This window comes from Trichomycterus rosablanca, chromosome 21 (genome assembly GCF_030014385.1).
Source record: "Trichomycterus rosablanca isolate fTriRos1 chromosome 21, fTriRos1.hap1, whole genome shotgun sequence".
Taxonomy (NCBI): domain Eukaryota; kingdom Metazoa; phylum Chordata; class Actinopteri; order Siluriformes; family Trichomycteridae; genus Trichomycterus; species Trichomycterus rosablanca.
Genome location: NC_086008.1, coordinates 1,505,407 through 1,531,739, shown reverse-complemented (window position 1 = coordinate 1,531,739; position 26,333 = coordinate 1,505,407). Strand labels below are relative to the sequence as shown.

At 41.9% G+C, this 26,333-nt stretch overlaps 2 protein-coding genes across 3 annotated transcripts in view; both read left to right on the top strand.

Moving 5' to 3' along the window:
• The window catches only part of srrm4 (serine/arginine repetitive matrix 4), a 47,887-nt gene extending 40,827 nt beyond the window's left edge, over positions 1-7,060 (top strand). Inside the window, exons 9-13 of one of the 2 annotated variants that reach the window (XM_063018139.1) lie at positions 2,551-2,813; positions 3,472-3,636; positions 3,724-3,828; positions 4,510-4,629; positions 5,414-7,060. In XM_063018139.1, the coding sequence (XP_062874209.1) occupies positions 2,551-2,813; positions 3,472-3,636; positions 3,724-3,828; positions 4,510-4,629; positions 5,414-5,642 (882 nt within the window). In that variant the 3' untranslated portion in view covers positions 5,643-7,060. Of the gene's footprint in view, positions 1-2,547; positions 2,814-3,471; positions 3,637-3,723; positions 3,829-4,509; positions 4,630-5,413 lie in introns of both variants that reach the window. The other variant, XM_063018138.1, reaches the window with a different exon arrangement.
• An 8,059-nt stretch (positions 7,061-15,119) lies between these two features.
• On the top strand, positions 15,120-23,229 carry hspb8 (heat shock protein b8). Its single transcript, XM_063017882.1, has 3 exons — positions 15,120-15,719; positions 17,304-17,367; positions 22,489-23,229. The coding sequence occupies exons 1-3, from the start codon at positions 15,362-15,364 to the stop codon at positions 22,652-22,654; spliced, it is 588 nt and encodes a 195-aa protein (XP_062873952.1). The 5' UTR covers positions 15,120-15,361; the 3' UTR covers positions 22,655-23,229.
• Positions 23,230-26,333: the final 3,104 nt, after the last annotated feature.

Here is a 26,333-nt window from a genome sequence, read left to right as displayed (position 1 = left end):
GCCGGAGGGGACGTGTGGCGATCCGGCTCTCCCCAATCATTGGGAACTAGAAATTACTAAATTGGGACATAAAGGGGGGATACAGATAACAGAAGTAAAGCTTTGTTATGTTTATTTCATCCATCCTGAAACGTAATGACCAGTGAGCGAGCTTAATGTGAATGATTTTAGTGAGGATCATTTGGGGACCGGTGTTGGGGGGGGGTTGCTGGATGGGATTTGCATATTACACACATGCTTGACACCGGCTCAGATTTGCATTAATTAACTTTTAAATCAGAGTGGGCTTTTGAGTGTTTTGCAGCTGGAATAATTACCCACAATCCACCTCTCATCTAACCTTTTATCTCTCTCGGTGCAAACGCAGGGAAAAAAACAGCCATCAGAAGACTCTTCATCTAATAACTCTGCTTTCACATCGTTTACTGGAATTATACTGAGCCGTGTTTTTATAGATGAGATAAACGGATGAAATGATCGTTCTCTATCGGCATCATAAATATCCAGTTCATGATAGCGACAGTGCTAATGCACGTCGTTTGATTAGCGTGTACATTGAGTGACTTTTTTATTAAGTGTTAGATTTCAACTAGAACTGCAAGACCTGGACGTTTATAAAACTTTCAGTAAAACATCCACTTCACATTCTTTCATTTATTAATTTTCCCCCACTTACCTCCCAGTCTAGTCATATCCAATTCCCCGATCGTATTTCATTGCATTTACTTTTGCATACCTCCTTGCTTAACACACACCCTCTCCGACAGGACCGCTTCTTTTTACCTGCACCAGGTGGGTTCATACAGAGATCCGTATCACACACCGATCTCCATTGTCTTTCGTCTTTGTGCAGCACTATCGATCAGCCAGCAGAGGTCGTAATTGCAGCACTCCCGCTCTCTTGTTCGTAAAGCAGAGCTGAGATTCGACCTCACGACCTCTGCTGGCAGATCTGTAGTGGTGCACAGAGACGGGGGATAATGGAGATCAGTGCGTGACTCTGTGCTTGATACCGATCACCATATGAACACGCCTGGTGCAGATGAAAAGTAGTGGTCGGTACTGCACATGTGGAGGAGTGGGTGTGTGGAGGAGATCTGCAGCAGTAGAGATGAAAAACGATCTGGGACTTGGATATGACTTAACTGGGAGGAAAATTGGGGGAAAATGCATTAAAAAACATTTTACCTTTTTTGTTTTATTGCATTGCAACTGTTTTACCTTTTTTAATTGATGTAAAACACGTAGGACTGTAACTAAAGGTAATTTTATTTTAATATTAAGCACAAATTATCAAAGGTTTGTAGTTTTTTATGTCAATTTATAATAATATAACATTGTGTCCTTTATGAATATACACTACATGGCCAAAAGTATTTGGACACCTGACCATGAGCTTGTCGGACATCCTGTTAAAAACGAATGGCATAAAAATAGTGATTAGTGATGTCTATGTGATCTTTTTAGCTAGAACAACAGCCAATCTTCTGAAAAGCTTCTCACAAGACTTTGAAAGTGTGTCTGTGGGAATTTGTGCCTGTTCAGTTTCTTTAAACCAAGCTTTTTTAAGTCTTTATAGCTCGCTCATGCTGGAACAGTAAAGGGCCTTCCCTAAACTGTTGCTGCAAAGTCTGAAGCATATAATTTTCTTAATCTGATCCAATTTATTACACCTGTTAGCAACTGTTGTGACTGAAATATGTGAATTCAATATTTAGAAGGACGTCCTAGTACTTTTCTCCATGTAGTGTATAATCATGTGTTTAAGTTACACGTTTCTGTTGATTGTTTAATGTTTTAAATAATATATTTGATAATAGTTACAGAAACACATGAAGAAGAATGAAAGTGTAGAACGTGTAACAGAGTGGGTTTAGGATTTAGAAACCAGAGGCTTATTTGTCTTTTTCTTGCATTTTCCCGCTAATATAACGATGCACTTACGTGACCCGCTCTTCCCTTTTTCTTACATTGTACCTTCATAAAGGAGGAAGTCTGGATTGGTAAGTGGATGCTAACCGCAGATTTAGGGATTATTGTAGGGCGCTGGTGCTCTTTAAAGCCCTTCCTGCAGGGGATCTGAGCTCAAAGCTAATGTCCTTTAATTCCTCAGTGGCTTTACACTGATAGAAACATTTCTCTGCTTTATATTTATTGTAAATTTAATAATAATTTGTTACTTATTAATAGATTTTAGTCTAATAGACTGGTCTTTTTTGCCTTTTTATTATTTTTGTAGACATTAGCATAGCACATTTGTTATTTTTTTTAATATAATTTTAATATAGTTTTTTTTATCTCTTTTAGTGTATTTTGTTCGTTTTTTCTTTTCATTCTTTGCTTTTCTTCCTAAATTTACTGGCATGTGACAGATCTGCATGTGACTTTTGTATGTTCTCTTTCAATATTCCGTCCTGAAATCACATCTCAGTTTCCCCTCTGTGTTCAGCAGGGACTTCTGTTCAGAAATATTCACTCTGTGTTTTATATCTGTGTATTGTTTAAGAAAATAAAAACACCCGTGACAAAAAGTCTGTCATCCCCCAGCAGGTCGAACACTCGCGTCCTGGGCTTGAAACAACCCTGGTCCAAAACAAGGGGCGTGCGGATTACGATTCAGGAAATGACACGTCCTCTCCGCCCTCGTCTAAGATCCCGGGACGGAGGAACGTCCCCTGTCACGAGACTCCAGAGAAGCTCAAATTCGTGGACAGCTCCTCCGATTCAGGAAACTCTCTGAGCTACGAGTCTCTGAGTAAAGCTGAACGCGGGGAGGGTCACGTCCATAGTACCGTGTTCAAAAAGATCAAAAGGTAAGATACGAAATCTGCCCTCAAACAGACTCTGTTCCTCTATTCCAGAGCCTGATTTTAATGCTGTGCCATCTGAGGGGCATTCAGTACTGGACTTCAGCCGTGCTCTTAATCTCTCAATAATGTTATGGACTGTAGATGGTAAAACTTAAAAAATAATGTTAAAAATATGAAATTATGAACTGGGAGGCGCACAGATGGCGCAGTGGGATATTTCTCTAGCACAGCAGCGTTGAGATTCTGAACTCCCGGGTTTGAATCTCAACTCTGCTACCGGCCGGCTGGGCGACCTGTAGCAGGCACTTGGTTAATGCCTGCAGTAGACAAAATTGACCCCCTGCTTTTGCCTCAGTCTCTTTTTGGCCCTTGCTGTTGCCCCTTAAGAAAGTCCTAAGATTTAGACTAGTGTATGGACACCTGACCATAAGCTTGTTAAGGACAATCACAACGCAGAGCCATTGGCATTAATACAGAGCTCACAATTCACATATAAGTTCATCCCAAAGATGTTCAATACAGGAAGTGACAGTTCCAAAACTGTTGCCACAAATTTGGAAGCATGTGATCACATGGCTGAAACACCTAAACTCAGTCGTTAGTAGAAATGCTAACACATGCATGATCATGACACACTTATAACCGTCTCCTGTCATTTCAGTGAGGAGTCCAGCAGCTGTGCTGGATTTGTGAGCCATCGACCAACATCCAGTGAAAAACATGAATATCGATCAGAAACGAGGTCTCGCAGCAGGAGCAGATCATGCAAAAGTTCTCGACACTGGGGACGTGATTCACGAAGCAGGTCCTCGTCCTCTGGTCGCAGGTTCGTCCCTTATGAACACTTTATAACATTTCGGCTGGAGTGTGTGTTGTTTTCCTGACTGTAAATTTAATGTGTGTGTGTTTGAAGGTCGTATTCTCGTTCGTCCAGTTATTCGTGGGACTCGAGGAGAGGGAGTGTGTGCAGCGCCAGCAGTCGACAGAGTGGAAAATATTCCAGATACACACCAGACAGGTACAGAGCTCTGCTGGACATGATTCTGTTACACACAGTGTGTGTTAGAGAAGCGTGTTACAACATCCACCTGGGAACACGTGATCCTGGGAACAGAGGACCTAAGAACATAGGAACCTGGGAACACAGGATTTAAGAACATAGGAACCTGGGAACACGGGATCAGGGAATATAGGGTAATGGAAACCTAGGGTTCCTTGGTACACGGGATCTTGGGAACATAGGGCTATAGGAATATAGGATTATAGGATAAAAGGATTATAAGGCTATAGGAACATAGGATTATGTGATCATGGGGCTATAGAAGCATATTATTTCTGGGATTGTAGGGCTATAGGAACATATGATTCTGGGATTATATGCAATGTGAACATATTCAGGGTTCAGGTATTATACGGCAGTAAGAAAATATGATAAAGGAATTACAGTGATACCGGAACATATGATACTCTGATTATACAGTAATAGGAACACATGGTTCTGGGATTATTGGGCTATAAGAACATATGATTAAGGGATATTAATATTAATTGTGGGATTATAGGGCTACAGGAACATAGTATTATGAGATTTAAGGAATCATATGGCTATAGGAGTATAGGATTATGGGATTAAGGAATCATGTGATTATAGGAACACAGTATTATAAGATTATTTAATATAATTATTATATTATTAAAGGATTCGAGGTAAAAGAAGAAGCTCAAGCTCTAGAAAGCACAGCAGAAGAAGATACTCTTCACCCATGAGGAAACGGAGAAGGGATTCACCCAGTCATTTAGAGGCTCGAAGAATTACCAGGTCTGAATACATTCTTCATTCATACAACTGGCAAAATGATGTGGTAATTAAAATATAAATATTATTGAAGGCAGAAAGAACGATAACAGGATTCAGAAGACACTCAGAGCTGTTTTTGAGTTGTTTTGGAAGGGAGTTTCCTCTTTTGTCTCATTTACCATCCCAGCCCTATTGAGGAGAGCCAGTCTCTGGCCACAAAGTCTTACAGAGAGCCGAATCACGTACATAGAGGAAATCTATGCTGCCTTGTGGCTTCTCCACTCCTCGTTACAATGGCCCAACCAGCCAGCAGGGGCCACATTTGCAGTGAGGAACCTAGTTGACCCCCCTCCCTTAGACAAGGCCAGTTATGTGTGTTAGATGCCCGGCCAGGTCTGTATCAGGTCTCAGAGGTGGTGGCTAGAACATCAGACCAGTGCACCACCCAGTTTAATTTAATACCACAGGGTTGTAATGACCAGTAAGTCCAATAATATTAATCAAAATATTAAAAAGAGTTCTAAGAAAAAGTTACACAACTTAGCATAATAAATAACTACAGTATATAGTCTGTATACTATTCCTGAGCATGCTAGTACGACTGCGAAGACCCCTGTAACCCCACCCAGAAAGGAAAAGAAGTACCAGTCCATAGTTTGGGTGGAAGATGTCCCAGTTCAGGTGTCTGTGTGTCAATTCACTCAAATTTAGGATTAAAATCACTGTGTTTTAAAAACCTGCACAGACACAAAACTGTCCAGAGCCGCAGTGATAATAACATCTCCTGTATCCTTTATAACCACAGCGCCAGAAAGAGGCCGATCCCGTACCACCGCCCGAGCCCGTCCTCCTCCTCCAGCCGCTCCAGCAGCCTGTCACCCTGGAGTCTGTTTTCACTCACCCGCAGCCAATCACGAAGCCCGATCCGCAGCCGGAGCAGGAGTCGCAGCCGCTCTTCGTGTCGCAGCTACAGTCGCAGCTCATCGATAAGCTCCGTCGACAGCGGCAGGAGCAGGAGCTCGCGCTACAGCTAACGTACAGACCCAAACTCTATACCATCTGGAAAAAAGGTTAAAGGTTCCTGAAATGATCCTGTGGTCGGCCGAGTGAAGGACAGACAGCATGCTAACAAAACCTGGTGTCACATAAAACTTCTACAGCTACAGAACATTAATCTCACGGTCCGATTCATTCTGAGATCTAAACCACATCTTCAGACCACTCGAGCTACGACAGCTGGACGTTTCAGTATGAACGGGACGTCTGGAAACCCTCACAAACGAAAAATGAAGTGAAGGGCTCAGTGTAGGATCAATAAATCTGTTCGATCTAGACAAGGAAAGCTAGCTAGACGTAAAGAACCCCCGGAAAATGAAGATACGCCAACAAGCTACTAAAACAGATTTAATTTAATAAATTATACATAATCAACAGATTAAAACTGCTGTTGGAGGCCAGAGGTTGGTCTCTTCTATACAGTATTACCGAACCTGTTTAAACTTCATGGTTCTCAAAGAGAAAAGAACCATTTTACCGTTTACTGTTAGCACAGATCGACAGGTTGTTATTTCTGGGTCACATGGGCACCAAAAATGCTGAGTGGTTCTCCAAAGATTAAACCAGTATCCGACTCCCAGTGTCACTCACATCTAACGTCCAAGTCCATTTCGTCCTCCATGTGCTAGTTTTCTCTTCCTGTCTGAAAAAGAGACGCGCGGCCTCCGTAACGGCTCTCGCCGCAGGCCCGGACTTTTCTGACACCCACGTCACATTTTCTTCTCTTTGAAAAATGTGCCAGGCCGCCCAACACATGCTCCATCAGCCCAAATGCCAGCCGTATTTATCTTCCAGCCGAGTGGAAAACGATTCGAATGCCACCGACTGTTACGACGGAGCCGCTTAGAACGGCAAGAATGACGGACGACGTTAATGTGACGGGGGCTCGTTTTTGATCACTTGCATCTAAAAATCACACGACGACTTTTGCTTTTGATTCAGAATCTCAGAGTCGTAGCAGAGCGTTGTACTCATTACAGGTGAAATCAAAACATACGTCATGAGACGTCAACTTTTTTCCTGCTACTGAACAACTGGAACACGCGTCTCTGTCCAGAAAGAATCTAATGGGTCAAAAATATACATACATCAACTTCAGTGCTGGAAGATCTTTTTTTAATGCATTTTTCCCTTTTTCTCTTGCTGAGAGGAAATTTGCCCGGATAATTAGGCCCACAAATAAGCAGGTCTGCCAGAAATCAAAAGCTGCTGGAACATGACACACTGTTTACATTCAAGTGAGCTTCACATCAGCGTCGGTCTAAAAGCTGCAGTGCTTAAATGATCAGCAAAAACTTTAGCCTAGAACATCTAATCATTCAGATCATTGTATGTGTACATTTGTGTGGAAAATATTTGTCTAACGTATAACAGTTACAATTTACAATTAGTTATTACAGCTTGGTAGTTCTTCATGCAGCTACTCACTAGATACTTTAAATGCGATTCACACATGAATTCAGTAATTAGATGTGGTGTCTCAAAACTTTTGTCCATATAGTGCATTACCAAACGTACATAAATTCAATTTTCTAATTATTTTGTTTTATACTGTTTGAGTAAACGATGTTGGTTCATCACTGTAACATTGTTCACAGATCACACACAGTGTAGAACACGGCTGTGTGTGTTATAGACCAGAGGTCCCCAACCACCGGGCCGTGGACCGGTACCGGTCCGTGGGTCATTTATTCCCGGGCCGCACAGAAAGAATAAATAATTTGAGATCACTACAAGAGCAATTAAATTTCCAGCACTCTTCGGGTGTTATTGTCTCTTATCACCACTAGGTGGGAGCAGCGTCTCGTTGCAGTGCAAAAAGCTCAGGGTTCAGACTGATTTTCCATTCTATAGTTATTTTATTTTAAATCCTCCCACCACCCCGGTCTGGGAAATTATATCTTATATAAAACTGGTCCGTGGTGCAAGAAAGGTTGGGAAGCGCTGTCATAGACAATACACTTTTAGGTTTATTTATTTGTATTTATAAAAAGATGTGAATGTTTGTATATCGATGTGCAGTATGTGTACTGTTTACTTGCGCCCTCTGTCACCTCTCATGGTTTCTGTTGTGGAAATTTAAAATAACCCTTAAAGATTGACACAGACAACCGGGGTAATAGTGAAAGCAACAAATCAGTTTATTACTCAGCTGAGGACCCATCTCATAATGCAAACACTCACACAGCTTAACAAAAGAGAAAGCTGGATACCGTCCATCCTATCGCAGTATTTATACCCCGCTTTACTGCCCCTTCAGGCTAACTCTGCTCGGCGACCCAGCCCAAGGCCGACTTTCCACACCAAACTTGTTTATCGTCCTACAAGAACAGTCAGCTTGTTAAGAACGTGGCGTACTTGCATAAGAATGCATTAGTATCAAAACTGTGTGTGCGGGGGTGCCCATGCCAAGGTCAACATATCTCTGGACTTCAGAAACCTTCCAAAAAGTCTCTTCTGCCTCTGCTAATTGAACTAAGAAAGCAGAAACTTATGAGTTCAATGCAAATAACTAATAAGATATAAAAGTTCAAGTCACATTTCTAAAATGTACGCTGAATGTCTGATCACGCAATGGATCACTGATTTCAGTCGGATCACGCAAGCACTGAAACATTGTGATGTCAGAACACTGGAGAATTGTGATGTCACAACACTGGAGAATTGTGATGTCACAACACTGAAACATTGTGATGTCAGAACACTGGAGAATTGTGATGTCACAACACTGGAGAATTGTGATGTCACAACACTGGAGAATTGTGATGTCACAACACTGAAACATTGTGATGTCAGAACACTGGAGAATTGTGATGTCACAACACTGGAGAATTGTGATGTCACAACACTGGAGAATTGTGATGTCACAACACTGGAGAATTGTGATGTCACAACACTGAAACAAATATTTTATCTTTTGAATTACCTTTGAACTTTTGTAATCTGTGTATTTATTTTTATATTTATTTGTAGTTTTTTTTATTCAGATCCGCTGCAGTATAGATCACAGCAGAGACCTGTTTTCATATTTGTTTATATTTATATTTCTTTGTTATTTATTGATCAGTAGAGACGTGTACTGTACTTGTGTTTGTTTGATGTTAAGCTTTTGTTGTTTTTTTATTGTTCACTTGGTGAAATCAGTGTGATGTCAGTTCTGATTATTACTGTATATATACAGATTAATGTGAAATATTTCTACCACTGAGTTTAATGTGCATTCACATATAAAATTTGATCTTGAAAATGGTTTAAATTCATATAGAAATAGGTTGAAGACGCGAGAAGAAATGAAATATCTCGTAGTCTCTTGATCTGCATGGAAAACACAACATTTATTTTAGATCTTGTTGAATCCTATAAAGTTATCCTACGTGAAGCGTAGCCCTTAATTTAAAAGCTAAACGTTTGTGTTTTTGATCTGTTCCAAATATTTATCAATAATTAATTCTGTTTTAGACCACATGGGAATTATTATTATATTTAATTTCTAAATCTAATTTCTAATTAAATTATTGTGTGTTTAATGCAGCTGTGACCAAATTCAGTCGGCTCAGACAGCGTCGTCACCACGTAGGTTAATTTTTTAAGTGTCGTCTGTAAATGAATGCGTTTTCCACATAATATAAGCTACGTGATTTTGAACCTCATCTAGCTCATAAGAGGAGCTCTAAATGGAATCAGCTAATGAAATTACGACCTGCTAAAAACCCATGTTTATTATTTTAAATAGTTTCTAGAACAGATTAATCTGCATAGTACTCTATATTAATGGTTTGTAAAAGAAAGGTGTGATCCTACCTGAACCTAAGTGTTCTACACCCCAAGTGTTTCACGAAAACACAGATCTAGAGACAGACTCCATACTTTTTCCGTAAATTTGTAGGTCACTTCCAACTTCCAGCCATTTCCAAATCCTAAGCCTGCTGAGATGTAGTTTACCAAGACCGATCAAGGCCAACTGCAGTAGTTTAGTTTACCTGTTGAGCTGAGGAACATTTTATATCGTCTGTCTATTAGCTTGTTGGACAATCCCATTCCAAAACCATGGACATGAATATGGATTGGTTTGAGGTACTGGACTAGTAATAAGAAGGTCACTGGGTCAAGCCCCACCACATCCAAGCTTGCCCCTGTCAGGCCCTTAAGCAGGTCCTTTAATCCTCAAATTGTTTTGAATGTATTTGATCACAGTTGTATTTGTAAGTCACTTAGAACGTCTTCTAAATGCCATAAATGTAAAAGTCTGTGGAATGTTTGTCAGGTCAGACTCTTTTGTCGGACTAGAAAACCTGACAACATTCCAATTCATCCCAAAGGATGTTCAGTGTTTATAAGGTCAGGGTTCTGCGCAGGCCACTGGAGTTCGTCCACACTAAATCATGTCTATATGGAAAAGGAAGGGACCTTCATCGAACTGACCTCAGTAATTATAAGGGTTGTTGGTATACTATATTGTAAATAGAGTCAAACATACCACTACGGCACAATAATATGACGTTTCTCGAAGGCGCCGCCCTGGTGGAGCGCTACTGAACTGACTTACAAATACATTCCACCAAACTGATGTCAACTTTCTGTCCTGCTCGGTGTGTGTAAATCCGGTGTGTACATACACTCGGATCTAGTGAGTCACGTGAGCATTTGTGTAATTTATCAATAATAAGTGGTTTATAAATTCATTACAGACTCGGCTGGATATAAACATGTTTATGATGTCAGTCCAGATAATCATCAGTCAGTAACGACACACCAGCGCAGCCTGAATTCTGTAACGTTTCTCACCGAGCACAAATTCTGTCAGACTGTCAGAAGTGTAGAATACTGTACAGTGTATCAGCTCGTTTTTGTCTGCTTAATTTAATAAATAAATCACTGATGGGTCACACTGATCTGTTAAAATACAAGCAGAAACAAACAAAGGGAAAAACAGACCTGTGTCCCAAACCCTGAAACCCTGATTAGAACTGAATTGTGACAAGGGCAGCTTGGGTATTAGTAGCTTATTATTATTATATAAAATTAAAAGGTATAAGTGGTTGTCTTGGAATTTGTAATGATTCTTGCAGTGCTTTTGATCTGTGTTGCTCTGTGACTGAATAATTGACACATCATTTTTCAAAATGTATTTTTCAAATTTATTGTTGGTTTTGAGACGTACACCGAGCAGGTATAACATTCTGAGCACATACAGGTGAAGTGAATAACACTGATTATCTCTTCATCACGGCACCTGTTAGTGGGGGGGGGGGGGGGGGGGTATATTAGGCAGCAAGTGAACATTTGATCCTCAAAGTTGATGTTAGAAGCAGGAAAAATGGGCGAGCGTGATGATCTGAGCGAGTTTAACGAGGGCCAAATTGTGCCGGCTAGACGACTGGGTCAGAGCATGTCCAAAACTGCAGCTCTTGTGGGGTGTGTCCCGGTCAAAAGTGGTCCAAGAAAAGAACAGTGGTAAACCGGCGACAGGGTCATGGGCAGCCAAGGCTCATTGATGCACATGGGGAGCTACTGATGCACAGACGAGCTCCTGTAGATCAAACTGCTGAAGAAGTTCATGCTGGTTCTGATAGAAAGGTGTCAGAATACACCGAGCATCACAGTTGCAGGGCTGTTTTGGCAGCAAGGGGGACCAACACAATATTAGGAAGGTGGTCATAATGTTATGCCTGGTCGATGTATATACATGTCCATATAAATATGGCTAGTTTGACTGCACATGTTAGACTAAGCCACAAACATTACACAGAAGTCTAAGTAACTGTGGATGTTTTTACTTCAGATGTTCTGATCATCTGTCATAAGTGCATGGAACAGTGGTCTCTTCACCCTATTCATGAGAAAACCCAAACTGCCACTTTATGCTGGAAGGAAATTGTCCACATGATTAGATATAATCCAACAACCTTCAAAATTCAGAACTGTTATGAATCACTTCCCTGTCCGTAGTCAAACAAGCTTTGTATTACAAAGGGCTTGAAGCTGCCACATAAAAAAAAAGCCCCTGCTTCAAAATGACCAATCATGACCGTCTGGGAGAGATGTGGTCAAATAAAACACTCACTTTCTTAACAGCTTATCCAATCAGGGTTGGGGGGGGGGAGTGCTGGAGCCTATCCCAACTTTTCAATGGAAGCAAGGCACACAGTAACAACCTGGACGGGCGTCAGTCCATTGCAGGGCAGACACACACACACACACACACACACATTCACCTATAGCACAATTTAGTGTCTCCAATTAACCTGACTGCATGTTTTTGGACTGTGGGAGGAAACCCACACAGACACTTGGAGAACATGCACACAGAAAGGACCCGGACCGCCCCACCTGGGGATCGAACCCAGGACCTTCTTAGCCACCGTGTCGCCCTCAAATAAAACAGAATAATTGATTTGGCCAGTATGAGATGAAAAGTTCAGGTACTAAAACCCAACAGCACTGTACCTACTATCAAGCATGGTGGTGGTAGTATTGTGCATTTGGCTGTTTTGCTCCTGGTGGAGCTGATGCATTGCAGAAAGTGGATGGAATAATGTAGAAAGAAGGACACTGATCCAAAACACGCATCCCAACTGGCTATCTCTGTATGATCCCAGCACTATCAGGATTATGTGGACTGTACTAGAAAATCAAGTCTGAGCCAGAAAACCAACAAATGTGGAAACATTCTAGTTGTGTGGTACAATGTGCCAACTAGGACTGTGCAGAAGCTTGGAACTGAACTTTAATCATTTTAGTCATTCAGTAACAGATATAGGAGTGCAGGGAGGGAGGGTGGTGGTCAGTGCTGCAGAACTCAATGAAATCCCAGGACTGCTCTTAAATACATCATGACTGAGGTACTGACTTGGGTTTGGGATACAGCCGGTCATTTATTCGGACTTTATTGATAAATCTGATGTACAGCTCACACTAATAATATTAAAGTGAAAGTAAATGTGTGTATATTATGAAAATGATTCTGTACAAAACTCTGTATTATATGCAAATTATTGTGTGTCCTGCAGTCTGAATGTGTACATTTCACTAGACTTAGTCTTCCTCTGTGGATAGAGTCTGGATAATAAATCTAAATAAATGAATTAATGATTGAATCTGTATTTATATGGTTTGATGTCATTAAATTGCTATGCTGTGTTCTCAGTTTCTTCATGAAGATCTTGGAAGTGATTACGGATTCTTTACGGCCATCACAAGGAGTCATGTTTACATCTATAGAAGTGTGTGTGTGTGTGAGTGTGTGTGTGTGTGTGTGTGAGTGTGTGTGTGTTAGAAGGTGACATCACATTGCATGTTGTTATTGGCCTTGAGAAGATGACTGGCGATCTATTAAAAAGTAAATGAGTCAACAGGAGGAGGGAACGCACCACATGCAGCGTTCAGCTGCTCCTATGTTTAGTCTAATCTCAAGCTTTGTGTGTTGGTAGCCCCATGAAAGTACAGAGGATGAAATCGCACAGGGGCCCAAAGCATGAGGGGCCTTTAGTGTTAGAATGAAAGAATTATAGACTAAACAGCATTATACCTGTTTTACATCAACACATTTTCTTTAATTATAGTAAAACTCTATATGACGATTGTAAAGAACCAAAATGATGAGATGTATTTATTATTATTATTATTATTAATATTATTATTATTAATATAAACCAGTTTCATCAGAATTGCAGACAGATTTTTAATCAATAAATAAATACATAAGTTAATTCATTCACTCTTTGTTTAACCACCGCTTTGTCTTATTCAGGGTCGCGGTGGGTCCGATTTACTATGGCGAAAGATAGGAAACACCCCAGACAGGTTGCCAGTCCATCACAGGACACACACACTCAACTCAAATGTAGCTTTATTGGCATGACAAAATATGGACATTCGTATTGCCAAAGCTTAGTTACATATTTATGAAATATAATTAAAAAAAATAAAGTAAAATAAAAATAAAAACAATAAAAATAATAGTAATAGAAAATATACAATATATAAAAATTACAGATAGACATATAAAAATGTAAGAAAACAGTAAAATAAAAGCAGTAATAAGAACACACACACACACACACAGGCAGTTTAGTAGCTCCAGTTTAAGATTTGGTTTGCTGTGTAGTTCTGATCTGACAGGATATGATCATTTATGGATTTTACTTTTAGATATTCATTATCCAACATATTTTATTAGTTTGTAATAATTAATAATTATACATTTATAAATAAGAGTAATTTGATATTTATTGTATTCATTAACATTTATCGATGTGACTCGCCGTTATTTTTAGATCAGACATTAAGGCGATCCAAACTTTTCTTAACTGTTCTGGATTCTTCTACACTTGTAATTCGAATTGAACAATATCCACAGGGGTCTTGAACGCTGCAGAAGTTACTGGGGTTCAGAACCAAAAGTGGATTAGAGGGGAGGGTCTCTGGGCGGGTTGCCAGATTTTGTTTTTTACCTACTCTGGCAGTCAGAGTTATGGGGTTGGTAGAAATAACCTCTGTACTATCGTTCGTGTTATTTAGGTAACAAAACAACCCTGGTGACTTGGGTTTGAACTTTTTGGTACACCACATTTCTCCAACTTTCCAAAAACCTGCTTGTGGGTGGATTGGCTGCTGACAGTGTGGGAGTGTGCAGCCCTGGATTGGTGCCCTGTCCAGGTTGTAGTCCTTCCCTGCACACAGTATTTTTGTCTGGCACCAAACACAAAACCTCACCACAGTTTGTACAAATAAATGAATTGTATTAGACTACAGGTATTTTATACCTGGTTGTAAGGTGGCACGGTGGCTTGGTGGGTACGAGAAGGTCCTGGGTTCTATTCCCAGACAAAGCAGTCCAGGTCCCTTCTGTGTAGAGTTTGCATGTTCTCCCCGTGTCTGTGTGGGTTTCATCCCACAGTCCAAAGATGTGCAAGTGAGGTGAATTGGAGATACACTGAACTTAAACTGATGAATTATGGGTAACCTGTAACTACCTAAGTCATGTCATGAATGGAACTGCAGTGAAAAACATCATTTTCAAATCATATTAAATAAATATACCTGGTGAACCGTACAGGACGGTGGCATGGTGGCACTGAAGGTAGTGTACGGTGTGGGTGCTGCACAGTTCACAGGTTCGAACCTTACCTCAGGTCAATAAACAGTCTGTAAACGTTCGTCGTGTTTCCTCCTCAGCTCTGGTTTACTTCAGCCTTCCAAGACATGCAGAAGGTGGCTTGGCTGCTTTAAATTGCTCCGAGATGTGAGTTATTGGATGATTGATGAATGCTTGAATGGGTGAATTCCCCTACGCCAGATTTAGGCCATTTTCAGGGTGTCCTGATGCCCACTTCAAACAGAATCAAGTAATTACGACGATAAATGAACTGAACATGATGTAATGTTCTGGTGGGTTGTTATATACCAATCTGGCAACTCTCCGAATTTGACAATCCGAATTTGGCAACCCTAACTCGGCGAGGCCGCTATAAAAGTGTGAGGGTGAAAGTCGGACAGAGACGCTTTAAACTTCAAGGGTTTCTTCTCATAACTGTTTCATTCCTCTCCGGACTGAGTGATTCATTTTTTATTTATATATTTTTTATTCAAATTTGCGCGTTTTTATTTTTTTTTATTATAGAAACGTTTGATCCCTGCAAACTTTATTAATTCTTTTTAAAAGTTCTCCTGAAGGTCTCTCTCTCTCTCTCTGAAGATGGCAGAAGGGGATTTCTACCCACTTGGCAGCGGTCCCTCTAGGCAGAGGATGACCCGGGACCCGTTCTCCTCACGCTTTATGGACCCGGACTTCTCAATGCCCATGTGCGCGTTCCCGGACGAACTGTCCATGGATTGGCCCGGCTGGGCGCGTCCCCGGCTCAGTGCGCGCTTGGGTTCTCCGTGGACGGGCTCCCTGCGCTCCTCGTTCCCACTCGGCTCCATGAACGCGCAGTCTTCCCGAGGCTCGCCCCCGCTGGACCCCACCGAGCCGTGGAAGGTGTGCGTGAACGTGCACAGCTACAGAGCGGAGGAGCTCAGTGTGAAGACCAGGGACGGTTTCGTGGAGGTTTCAGGTAAGAGACTGGGGAAGGACGCATGATATATCGATTACCGCGATACTGAAATACCACAGCAAGCTGTTTCATAACCTGTTAGTAAAGTCGAAGGTGACTGAGAGGGGGTCAACAAAATCACATGGGTGTAAATATTTAGTCCACCTTACACCCCAGTCCTCCGACTGATCCTTTTCCACTTGCACCAACTCGGCCAAGGAGAGCCACAGACTACCACATACCCCCTCGTGCTGACATGCTGACACTTTCAACTTTTCAGATGTAGAATCTCTCAGAGAGCCGTATCGCGCACGGAGAGACACGCTATGCCCTCTGTGAATCGTTCACCCCTTGTGCAGGTGCCTCGATCAACCAGCAGAGGTCGCATTTGCAGCAGCGATGAGGAACCCAGTTGACGTTCCTCTCACAGACTGGCCAGGTAGACTGGCTGAGATCTGCGCCACCCGAGCACCTAGAAATGTTAATGATTAATCAGTTAATCCATAACTGACAGAGAAGCTGATGATAATGTCTCACCCTCACCCACTCTTGGTGTACATGCGCCCGCTTGGTTTACCCCGTGTACTCCCTTAAGAAGAACGCCATTAGAACACCAACATCAAATTAATGAGCGACTGAACTTAGCCCTCACTCCTCCTGAAAGGCTCAAAAGTTGGATGAGACAGCCTGGCTCACAATCGGTGTTCTGATTCATCCCAAGGATTATGAGTGGGGTGAGTTCAGGGCGCTGTGTTCACCACACGGGACTCATACAACTGTCGCCAAGAAGTTGGAAGCCTGCTGTTTATTTTATATTATTAATTTTCTAAACCTGTTAGCAATGAGTGTGCCGGAAACCTCTGAGGTCAATAATTAGGAGGTTGTCTAGATACTTTTGGTCACTGAACGTCTTCGACGTAAGTGAACAGAACGTTTGTGTTTCCTCAGCTGTAATTTAGACGCTGAGCTCAGACTAGCGCCCGTGTGACGTCCAGCGTGACTTGCACATAACTACGGTGGCGTGGAGGCTCCAGCACCTGCTGAGATCTTTTAGGAGGCCCCATGTCCTCCTGCTCTGTCTTTAAATAGAGCTTCAGCTGCCCGAGAGTGGACGCTGCAGCTGTTCAACCATAAACAAACCTAAACGTAGCCACAGACACAGCGGGTCACTGCTGAATCCAACATTCTGATTGGTCACTGAAAGTGTGGACCATGCCCAGTAACCTGGACTCTTACAGGAAGGCTTTCCACAACAGTTAGGAGTGCACGTGTGGGAACTTGTACTGCACTTTCATCCTTGGTAGGTGAAAGTGCAGACCCAGCAACCAGAATGTTGTGGGTTCAAATTCCAGAACAAAGTTAATATATGAGATTTTAACAGGACGTGTGTCCTTCTACATTCAACTCGGACTGCAGACACAACTGCAGGGTTACAACAGGGTTACTGCCCACCATGCTGGTTCTTCTGGTTCCTCTGGTTCTTCTGGTTGATTCATGGCAGGGTTACTGACCACCATGCTGGTTCTTCTGGTCCCTCTAGTTCTTCTGGTTGATTCATGGCAGGGTTACTGACCACTGACCACCATGCTGTTTTTTGTTTCTCAGGTAAACACGAGGAGAAACAGGACGAGGGAGGAATCGTGACGAAAAACTTCACCAAGAAGATCCAGTGAGTATCTGCAACACTACACGGTCAAAAGTATGTGGACACCTGACCATGGATGATCAGTTGGACATCATATTCCAAAACAATGTGTGTTAATATAGTGACTATACCAGCCTCCACTCTTCTGAAACGGCTTTTTATAAGATTTTGAAGTGTGTCTGATGGAACCTGTGCCTCAAACGATATTAGATGAGAAGACCTGGCCTGCCATGGACATTCCAATTCATCCTAAATGTCTTTAGTAGGGTTGAATCGGCTCAGTGCATTTCAGCATTACGTCATGTCTCAATGGGTCCGACTGGAACATCTAAACGGTAATTAGGAGGGGTGTTCACATACTTTTGGCCATATTGTGTTTATATTTATGTACAGAGGAACATCAACGTGACCTCGTAAAACCTGATGGCACATTTTCATTTTGTCTATTCACTGCAAGGAGAAAATGATCGTCCTCCAAACATCAGGTACCTGATGGGATACAGGGTTCGAATCCCCAGCAGTGCTATCAGCCAGACGGGCGTGTACATACAGAAATGGTTGGCTATGTCTAAAGAGCGCGCCATCTGAGCATCCCACACAGTGTCCTTAAATAATCGGCTTCCCCAGGACCTCGGTGGGAATGTTTCATGCCAAATTTAGCACCTTCAAAATCCGTGGGCCGAACCTCAAATCATGTACGTCAGGAACGTTATTGTAGCTGTTACAGAGGGTTCTGGGGTCGGAACCCCAAGCACGTTATGCAGTGTGGAGGAACTCTGTGACCGTGCTAAAATAGATCTGCAGTATTTATAGATCTGTTCACGTCACAGCATTTCGGCTGGAACACTTGACTGAATTACAGAGGGAACATCGGAACCTCCCCCAAAATGTGGTGCTTTATTCATGCTTCTGTCATTTTGCATGTTCTCCATTTTATTTTTGGAATATGTTCAATATAGCAAAGAAACTGTAACAGTGCACTAAAATGTGCAGACGTGGGGGGGGGCGTCTGCTAAATGCCGTAAATGTAAATGATGGGTTGGTAGAGTCGAGTGTTGGTCTTTAACAACCTTCGTATAGCTGATACTGATCCCTAAATGATACATCAAATACAATGGTGGATGGTGACAACAGTTTAGGGAAGGCCCTCTCCTGTTCCACAATGCTGGTAGCTTTCTTAACCCTGCTGAACACAGAACAGAACCAAATAATCAGAGCCTGACATCACAAAAGCTTTTTTTTTACTGTAAGGCCACAAATCCTCACAGATACACTCCAAAACCTTGTGAAAAGCCTTCACAGAATGATGATATTAAAATATGATGTCCAATAACCTCACGCTCAGGTGTCCACATACTTTTGGCCTTTCTAACAAACAAATATTCAGATTTTATTACGTCAGTAATTTTGTATTAAATTGTACAGAGGACATGTTCATGTATTTTCACCTCTATAAATCCTGGAGTTTGGAGGCCAGGGGGTGTCCAGCGTCAAAGCTTTAAAGGACACGACGACCTTGAAGGTGCATTTCAGTCCCCCCGTCTCTCTGAGTTTACTCCTCCTGTCTGTCTGTGGCTCCTCCGTCGTGGTCGTTTTCACTTCCAGCTCTCCGTGAGGTTTTTCTCTCCTGCGCCGCGGCTCAGAGACGCTCTCAGGCTTCTGCCACACAATCGATGTGAGAGATGAAACGATAATGAAAAGCGCTCGCCAGAGGTAAACAGGTCGAGCCGACACCCGCAGCACCGGGTTCACTATCATTTATCAATCGCACACTCGCTCTGAAATCATGCTGCTGAGGGAGACGCAGACGGACGGGGAGACAGACAGAGATACAGACAGACAGAGGTCCAGACAGAAACCCTGACATAAATCCAGACAGAGAGACAGACAGACAAATCCAGACAGACAGAAATTCATAGATCCAGACAGAGAAATAGACAGAGATTCAGAGAGACACGCAATAATCCAAAGATCCAGACAAAGAGACACACAGTAATCCAGAGATTCAGAGAGAAATCCAGACAGAGATACAGAAATACAGACAGATTCAGAGATCCAGAGAGAGAGACAGAGATCCAGACAGAGACAGACAGATCCAGAGAGACAGACAGAAATCCAGACAGATAGACATAGATCTAGACAGACAGACAGACAGAAATCCGGCTGGACACAGACAGAGATACAGACAGACAGAAACCCAGACAGACAGAAACTCAGGAAGAGATTCAGACAGAAATTCAGACAGAGAGAGACAGACAAAGAGAATTAGACAGAGATCCTGGCAGACAGACAGAGATTCAAACAGACAGAAATCCAGAGACAGACAGACAGAAATTCAGACAGACAGAGACAGACAGATAGAGATTCAGACAGACAGAAACAGACAGACAGAGATCCAGACAGAGATTCAGACAGACAGAGATCCAGAGAGAGACAGGCAGATCCAGAGATACAGACACAGACAGAAATCCAGACAGACAGAAATCCAGACAAACAGATACAGACAGAGAAACAGACAGACCAAGACAAAGATCCAGACAGACAGACATCCAGACAGAAATTCAGACAGAGACAGAGATACAGACAGACAGACAGACATGGTATGAAACAGATATTTATTTAGACTGCACACACACACTCACACACACACTCACACACACACACACTCACACACACTCACACACACACACACACACTAGGGATTCTAATAGTGTACTGTTACACTACAGGGACAAAAATATTGGGACGCCCCTTTGAATTGTTCAGTGTGTGTGTTTCAGTTGCAACAATCACTAACAGGTGTAATAAACCATTAATATAAAGGAAATTACATGCTTCCGACTTTGCATCAACAGTTTAGGGAAGGTCCTGTCCTATTCCAGCATGACTGTGCCCCTCTATAAAGACTCGATTTAAAGAAACACACCGAGCCCTGACCTCAGCCCCACTCAACAGCTCTGGGATGAACCGGAACACCGACTGAGGCTGCCGGTTTTTTAAATGGGACGTCGCACAAGCTCAGTACGTTTGGTTATAGAATGTAACCAGGCTCACACACTGGGAAACACACTGGTGTTGGTGGATGGTAGCAGCGTGATGTTAATTAGATGGCGAGCTGCTCCTGAACTCACACTGAGGTTTATATTACACCCCTCACTCCCGAATTCCTCACCACCTTATATAGTCACAGAGCGCCGTCCAGACCCGTCTCTCTCTCTCTCTCTCTGCATCTGTCTTTCTTTATCCTTCCCTCCCCCTCTTTATTCCTTTCTTTTCTTCTGTCGTCTTAGAGGTGGCCGATACTATCACCATCAAATCTGTACTGGCAGATAAATCTGCATCAGACCGATCTATAGCGGTCGAATATGCTAGCCCACCAGCGGAGAGAGGTGAGATAAAGTATCAGTGGTGCTAGCGGCCCAGTCAGAAACATTCAGCTGTGTCTGAGGGTGAGAAGGTCGAACGAGGAGTCTCTGTATTGCTGCAACGTCTGCTGTGTGGTTGAGGTTGAGTGGTGGAGAAATCCAGAGAGCACAGTTTGTTTCTCTGTGCGTGTTGAGGCTCTTCAGAGGCATAAATAATAGAACAGAATGTCTTTGTCATATATAAACATAAACATGTACAGAACATGTGCTGAAGGTTCTGCATGTCCTATTCAGATACTTTCTAGATTGTTCCACCTGTCCAGTTCTGCTTCTAGATTGTTCCATGTGCCCTTTTCTACTTCTAAATTGTTCCACATGTTCAGTTTTGATTCTAGACTGTTCCACATGTCCAGTTCTGCTTTTAGAATGTTCTACATGTCCAGTTCTGCTTCTAGATTGTTCCATGTGGACAGATCTGTTTCTAGATTGTTCTAGATTTTTCCTGAATGTCCAGTTATTTATCTAGATTGTTCAGATTCTCCTTCTAGAATGTTCTAAACGTGCCAGTTCTGCTTCTACACTAGATTGTTCCGTGTGGACAGATCTGTTTCTAGAATGTTCCACATGTTCAGTTCTGTTCTAGATTGTTCCATGTGGACAGATCTGATTCTAGATGATTTCATGTGTCCAGTTCTGCTTCTAGACTGTCCTAAACATCCAGTTCTGCTTATAGTGTTCCATATATCAAGTTCTGCTTCTAGATTGTTCTACATATATGTTCAAAACGTCCAGTTCTGCTTCTAGAATGTCACGTATATTTAGCTTTTTTCTAGATTGTTCCACATGTCCAGTTCTGATTCTAGATTGTTCCACGTGTCTAGTTCTGCTTCTAGATTGTTCCACGTGTCCAGTTCTGCTTCTAGATTGTTCCACATGTCCAGTTCTGATTTTAGATTGTTCCACGTGTCCAGTTCTGCTTCTAGATTGTTCCACATGTCCAGTTCTGATTTTAGATTGTTCCACGTGTCCAGTTCTGATTCTAGATTGTTCCCCATGTTCAGTATTTTTAGATTGTTCCACAGGTTCAGTTATGCTTCTAGATTGTTCAAAACGTCTAATTCTGTTCCTAGAATGTTCCAAATAACCAGTTCTGATTCTAGATTGTTCCACGTGGACAGATCTGTTTGTAGATGTCCAGTGCTACTTCTAGAATGTTCAGTGTATCCAGTTCTGCTGCTAGATTGTTCCACATGTTCACATCTGTTTCTAGATTGTAACAAGAGTACAATTTAGATTTCTAATGGTTGTTCATGTTCAGTTCTGAGTGTAAAATGTTTGCATGTTTGTTTTTGATTCTAGATTGTTCCACATGTTCTATTTTCATTCTGAACTGCAGGAACAGGAGATGAGCTGAGGGAACAGTGGGGAGAGGTTTTGGAATGACATCATGGTTTATTCATGTGTACAGCCGGTTCCCCCGTCTCCCACAGATCTGATACGGTTCAGGCGTCACCCGGTCAGAATTCGGTTCTGTTTCAGACCCTGATCAGAAATGTCAGGAGGCCACAAAGTTAAATGAGATGAAAGAACTTTCTACATCACTAAATTATTCATTACAGTTGCCGTCTGTATATTATTGACCCGGAAGATTTTCGGAAAACCCACAATGAACTTAATGAATTAATGTTTCTTTTCAGCTCGGTTCCATTTCCACATTATGACATCACAAAGTGCCGTGTCAGAACAATAACGTTACCCTCTGTCCTGCTCTGTCCTGTAGGATCCCGGGGGACGTGGACCCCATGTCCGTGTTTGCGTCTCTTTCTCCTGAAGGGGTGCTGATCATCGAGGCCAGGCAGACCCCGCCCTATTACCTCTACAGTACCGAGACCCCCGCAGAGCCCATGGAGGATCAAACCAAACCACAGGAAGCAGCCACCGCATAAACCCACTCATAAACGCAGAGCTTTATTCCTACCAGCCGTGGTTCAGCGAATAATCCGACCTGAAATACGACGCCTGAAGTCTTGTGAGGAATTAGAATCGGTGCCGGGACTAGAGCCCAAAGCCCAAAATGATGTGTTTTATTAGAGATTCAGCTCACGGGTGGAAACGAGTCGCGTAAGAAAGTAAATTTAGCCAAAAGCTATTGATCATCCAAAATGTATGAAGCCAAATCCTGATGTGTGTTTTTCTAAGCTCTGGAAGGAAAGTGAAGGTGTGTGAGGAATGTTCCACGTCTTTTACTGAAGGTGTGAAAGTTACGTTACGTTTGAGGGTCAATTGAATGCCGACACTTTAATTGAATTATTGAAAATGATTAATTGTTGAGGATTCAACGTTTCACTTATTTTTATTATTATTATTTCTTAATTTTTGGTAGATTGAGTTTTCCTCTGGTGATGCAGTGTGTTTGTGTTTTGTAACTTAACATGAATAATTCTTATCATTTTATCTGAATATTATCGGTACCGAATTTGATTTATCGGATGTAAATATGTTGTTTGTAACTAAAATTCTATCAAATAAATACAATTTCTTAACAAAATCGTCTCTATCAACGTTTTTACCCATTGATATCATGTACATTATATAACCAAGGAGGCCTGGCTCACAGTTGACATTCCAATCCATCCCAATTGTTAGCAGGGCATTAAAGTTTCTCATTAAATATGTCAAAACTTGGACCTCGCTTTGTGCACAGGAATACAGTCATGCTGGAACAGGGCCTTCCCCAAACTGTTGCCACAATGCTGTAAGCATATATTTATATATACAGCCCCGGTTCTGGACTGCTTTGCTTGGGGGGGCAGTAAAACCTAATGAGGGGGCATGTTGATAGTCATGTTTTTGAAGCCAGAAATATATTCAAGGCTTGATTTGTGCATGAATGATGACAGCCAAGCTATTGATACTGGCTTAAAGTGATGTATGAGGTAAAGAAATAAAAATGCATGTTTTCGAACTTAAACTTAAAACCCAATGATTAAAAAATACATGTTGATTATGTAAATGGAGAAAAAAGATTATCTAATTGTATTTCATTTTAATACGCCCCCTTAATTAAATTGCCATTACTAATAGAACAACTCTATTTCTTGAAAGGCTTTAATACAAATTTAAGTCAAAGCTGACAAATGTACCTACACACAGACTGAGAATATTCAAACGTGGAAATAGGAATGAGTGAGAATATTTATATTATTGGGAAATTAAAATATAAAGAAAACAAAAGAATACTAATTCTGTAAAAAAAAAGTGTTTACCAGTATACCTGCCTCTCGCTCACACTAACAGAACATATACTGCCGAACTGAACTGTTTGGGGCAGTCTGCCGATTTTTATATGACTCAAAGAGCCAATCAGGAATAAGCAAGGAAATATCTTCACACTGTAAAACAAAATGCATTTTTGTGATTGGTTCAGAGATCATTTTAAAAATAGCCGTTGCTTGCATTGTGCTTGGGGGGGCAAAGACACAATTTGGGGGGGCAATGCCCCCCTCAGCCCCCCCCTAGCGCCGGCCCTGTATATATATGATTGATTCCGTACACTTACATTTACATTTTTGGCATTTAGCTTTTATCCAAAGCGACTAACAGTACTGTGACAGTATACATACTATATTGTCTATGCAATTGAGGTTTAAGGGCCTTGCTCAAGGGCCCAACAGTGGCAACCTGGCAGTGGTGGGGCTTGAACCAGCGACCTTTCGATTACTAGTACAGTACATTAACCACTAGGCTACAATTGCCCACACTTATTGGCAACCAGTGTGGCTAAAACATCTAAAATAATCTCTTGAAGGTCACATACACATTTAGGGACTCTAGTACCTGAGAGCACTTTGGAGCAGCCAATCCACCTTCTGCATGTTTTTAGGATGTGGTGGGTATTTAAGTACTGATCAGTGATCAAACACAAGACTTAAACTCAGGTCCTCGGGACCTGATCTTAAACAGAATGATGTACAAATGTGCTTATTTCATCATGTCCGAAAGTATGTGGACACTTGACCATTCCAAAACCGTGGATGGTGAAATCTGAGTTGCTTTCAACGAGATTTTGGAGTGTATGGAAATTCGGGTCTATTTTGTTAAAGCGCGTTTTGTTTCAGCCCGCTTGAGCCGCCAGGACGAGCGGCGGAGGAATACAGAGAGCGTAATGTGGTCCTCTGTATGTGCTGAGGCTGTGTGTAGGAATCCTCCGCTGGTCAGTGTATAAATACATCCGATAGCTTCTCTCAGGAAGGCTAGTGTTAGCCTGTAGCGCTCTTCGGTCAAAATAGTGACTTTTGTGTGTTTAGAACTTTGTTTTTGTTTGTTTAGTTGTTTGTTTATTTCCACTGTGGTTGAAATGTCTATTAAATAAGACGACAGTACGTCAGTGTAAGGCGAAAACCGTCTTAGTTCAAGCATTTGAGACACAGCCAGGCAATTTGAGACACAGCCAGGCTTTCTTCCATGGCCACGTACCTCCAATCATGAATCTCACCTGTGGGCTGTTTCTCACCTGCACTGTTTATGGGTTTGCTAGTTTTCTTCTGAAATAATGTGTTTTTATATATATAAATAAAAACCTACCCTGTTCCCTCTGGTGTTCTCTTTAATGAGTGTTTACGGCGTGTTTCAGGCACCGGGGGCTGAGGAACGATGTGAGGTGGATTTTGGGAGACGATCAAGGAGATTTTCTTCACATGGCAGTAATAATGAAACTGAGGATTAACTGAGTTTATTCACTTGTTTTGGCTCAGGTTTAATCCCATTATTGTGACTAAGAACTGAAAAATGGAAAGAATTTCTTCACACCAGGTTCCTGATCTCCTGGGCTGCATGGTATGATGGTTTACTAAGTTTTACCTGGGGTGGCAAAGACGTGGCAAGATTTTGTAATGGTGTGATTCCAAGAACTACATGGATTCAGCAGCTGTGGTCCGGTTTAATGGTTTAGATGGGTTTTTGATTGGTGCTCAGATTGGTCTAAAGTTTTAGACAGGTTTTGGTTGGTGGTCAGATTGGTCTGGTTTAATGGGTTTAGAGAGATTTTGGTTGGTAGTCAGGCTGGTCTGGTTTAATGGTTTTAGATGGGCTTTGGTTAGTGGTCAGTCTGGTTTGGTTTAATGGTTTTGGTTGGTGGGCAGACTAGTCTGGTTTAACGGTTTTAGATGGTTTTGGTTGATCTTTCGGCTGGTCTGGTTTAATGGTTTTAGATGGGCTTTGATTAGTGGTCACTCTGGTTTGGTTTAATGGTTTTGGTTGGTGGGCAGACTAGTCTGGTTTAACGGTTTTAGATGGGTTTGGTTGATCTTTCCGCTGGTCTAGTTTAATGGTTTTAGATGGGTTTTGGTTGATCGTCCAGCTGGTGTGGTTTAACGGTTTTAGATGGTTTTGGTTGGTGGTCAGACTGGTCTGGTTTAATGGGTTTAGAGAGGTTTTAATTGGTGGTCAGGCTGGTCTGGTTTAATGGTTTTGGTTGGTCTTCAGATTACTGGTTTTAGAGGGATTTTGGTTGGTGGTCAGGCTGGTCTGGTTTAATGGTTTTGGTTGGTGGTCAGATTGGTCTGGTTTAACAGTTTTAAAAAGGTTTTGGTTGGTCTCGTTTAATGGTTTTAGAGGGGTTTGGGT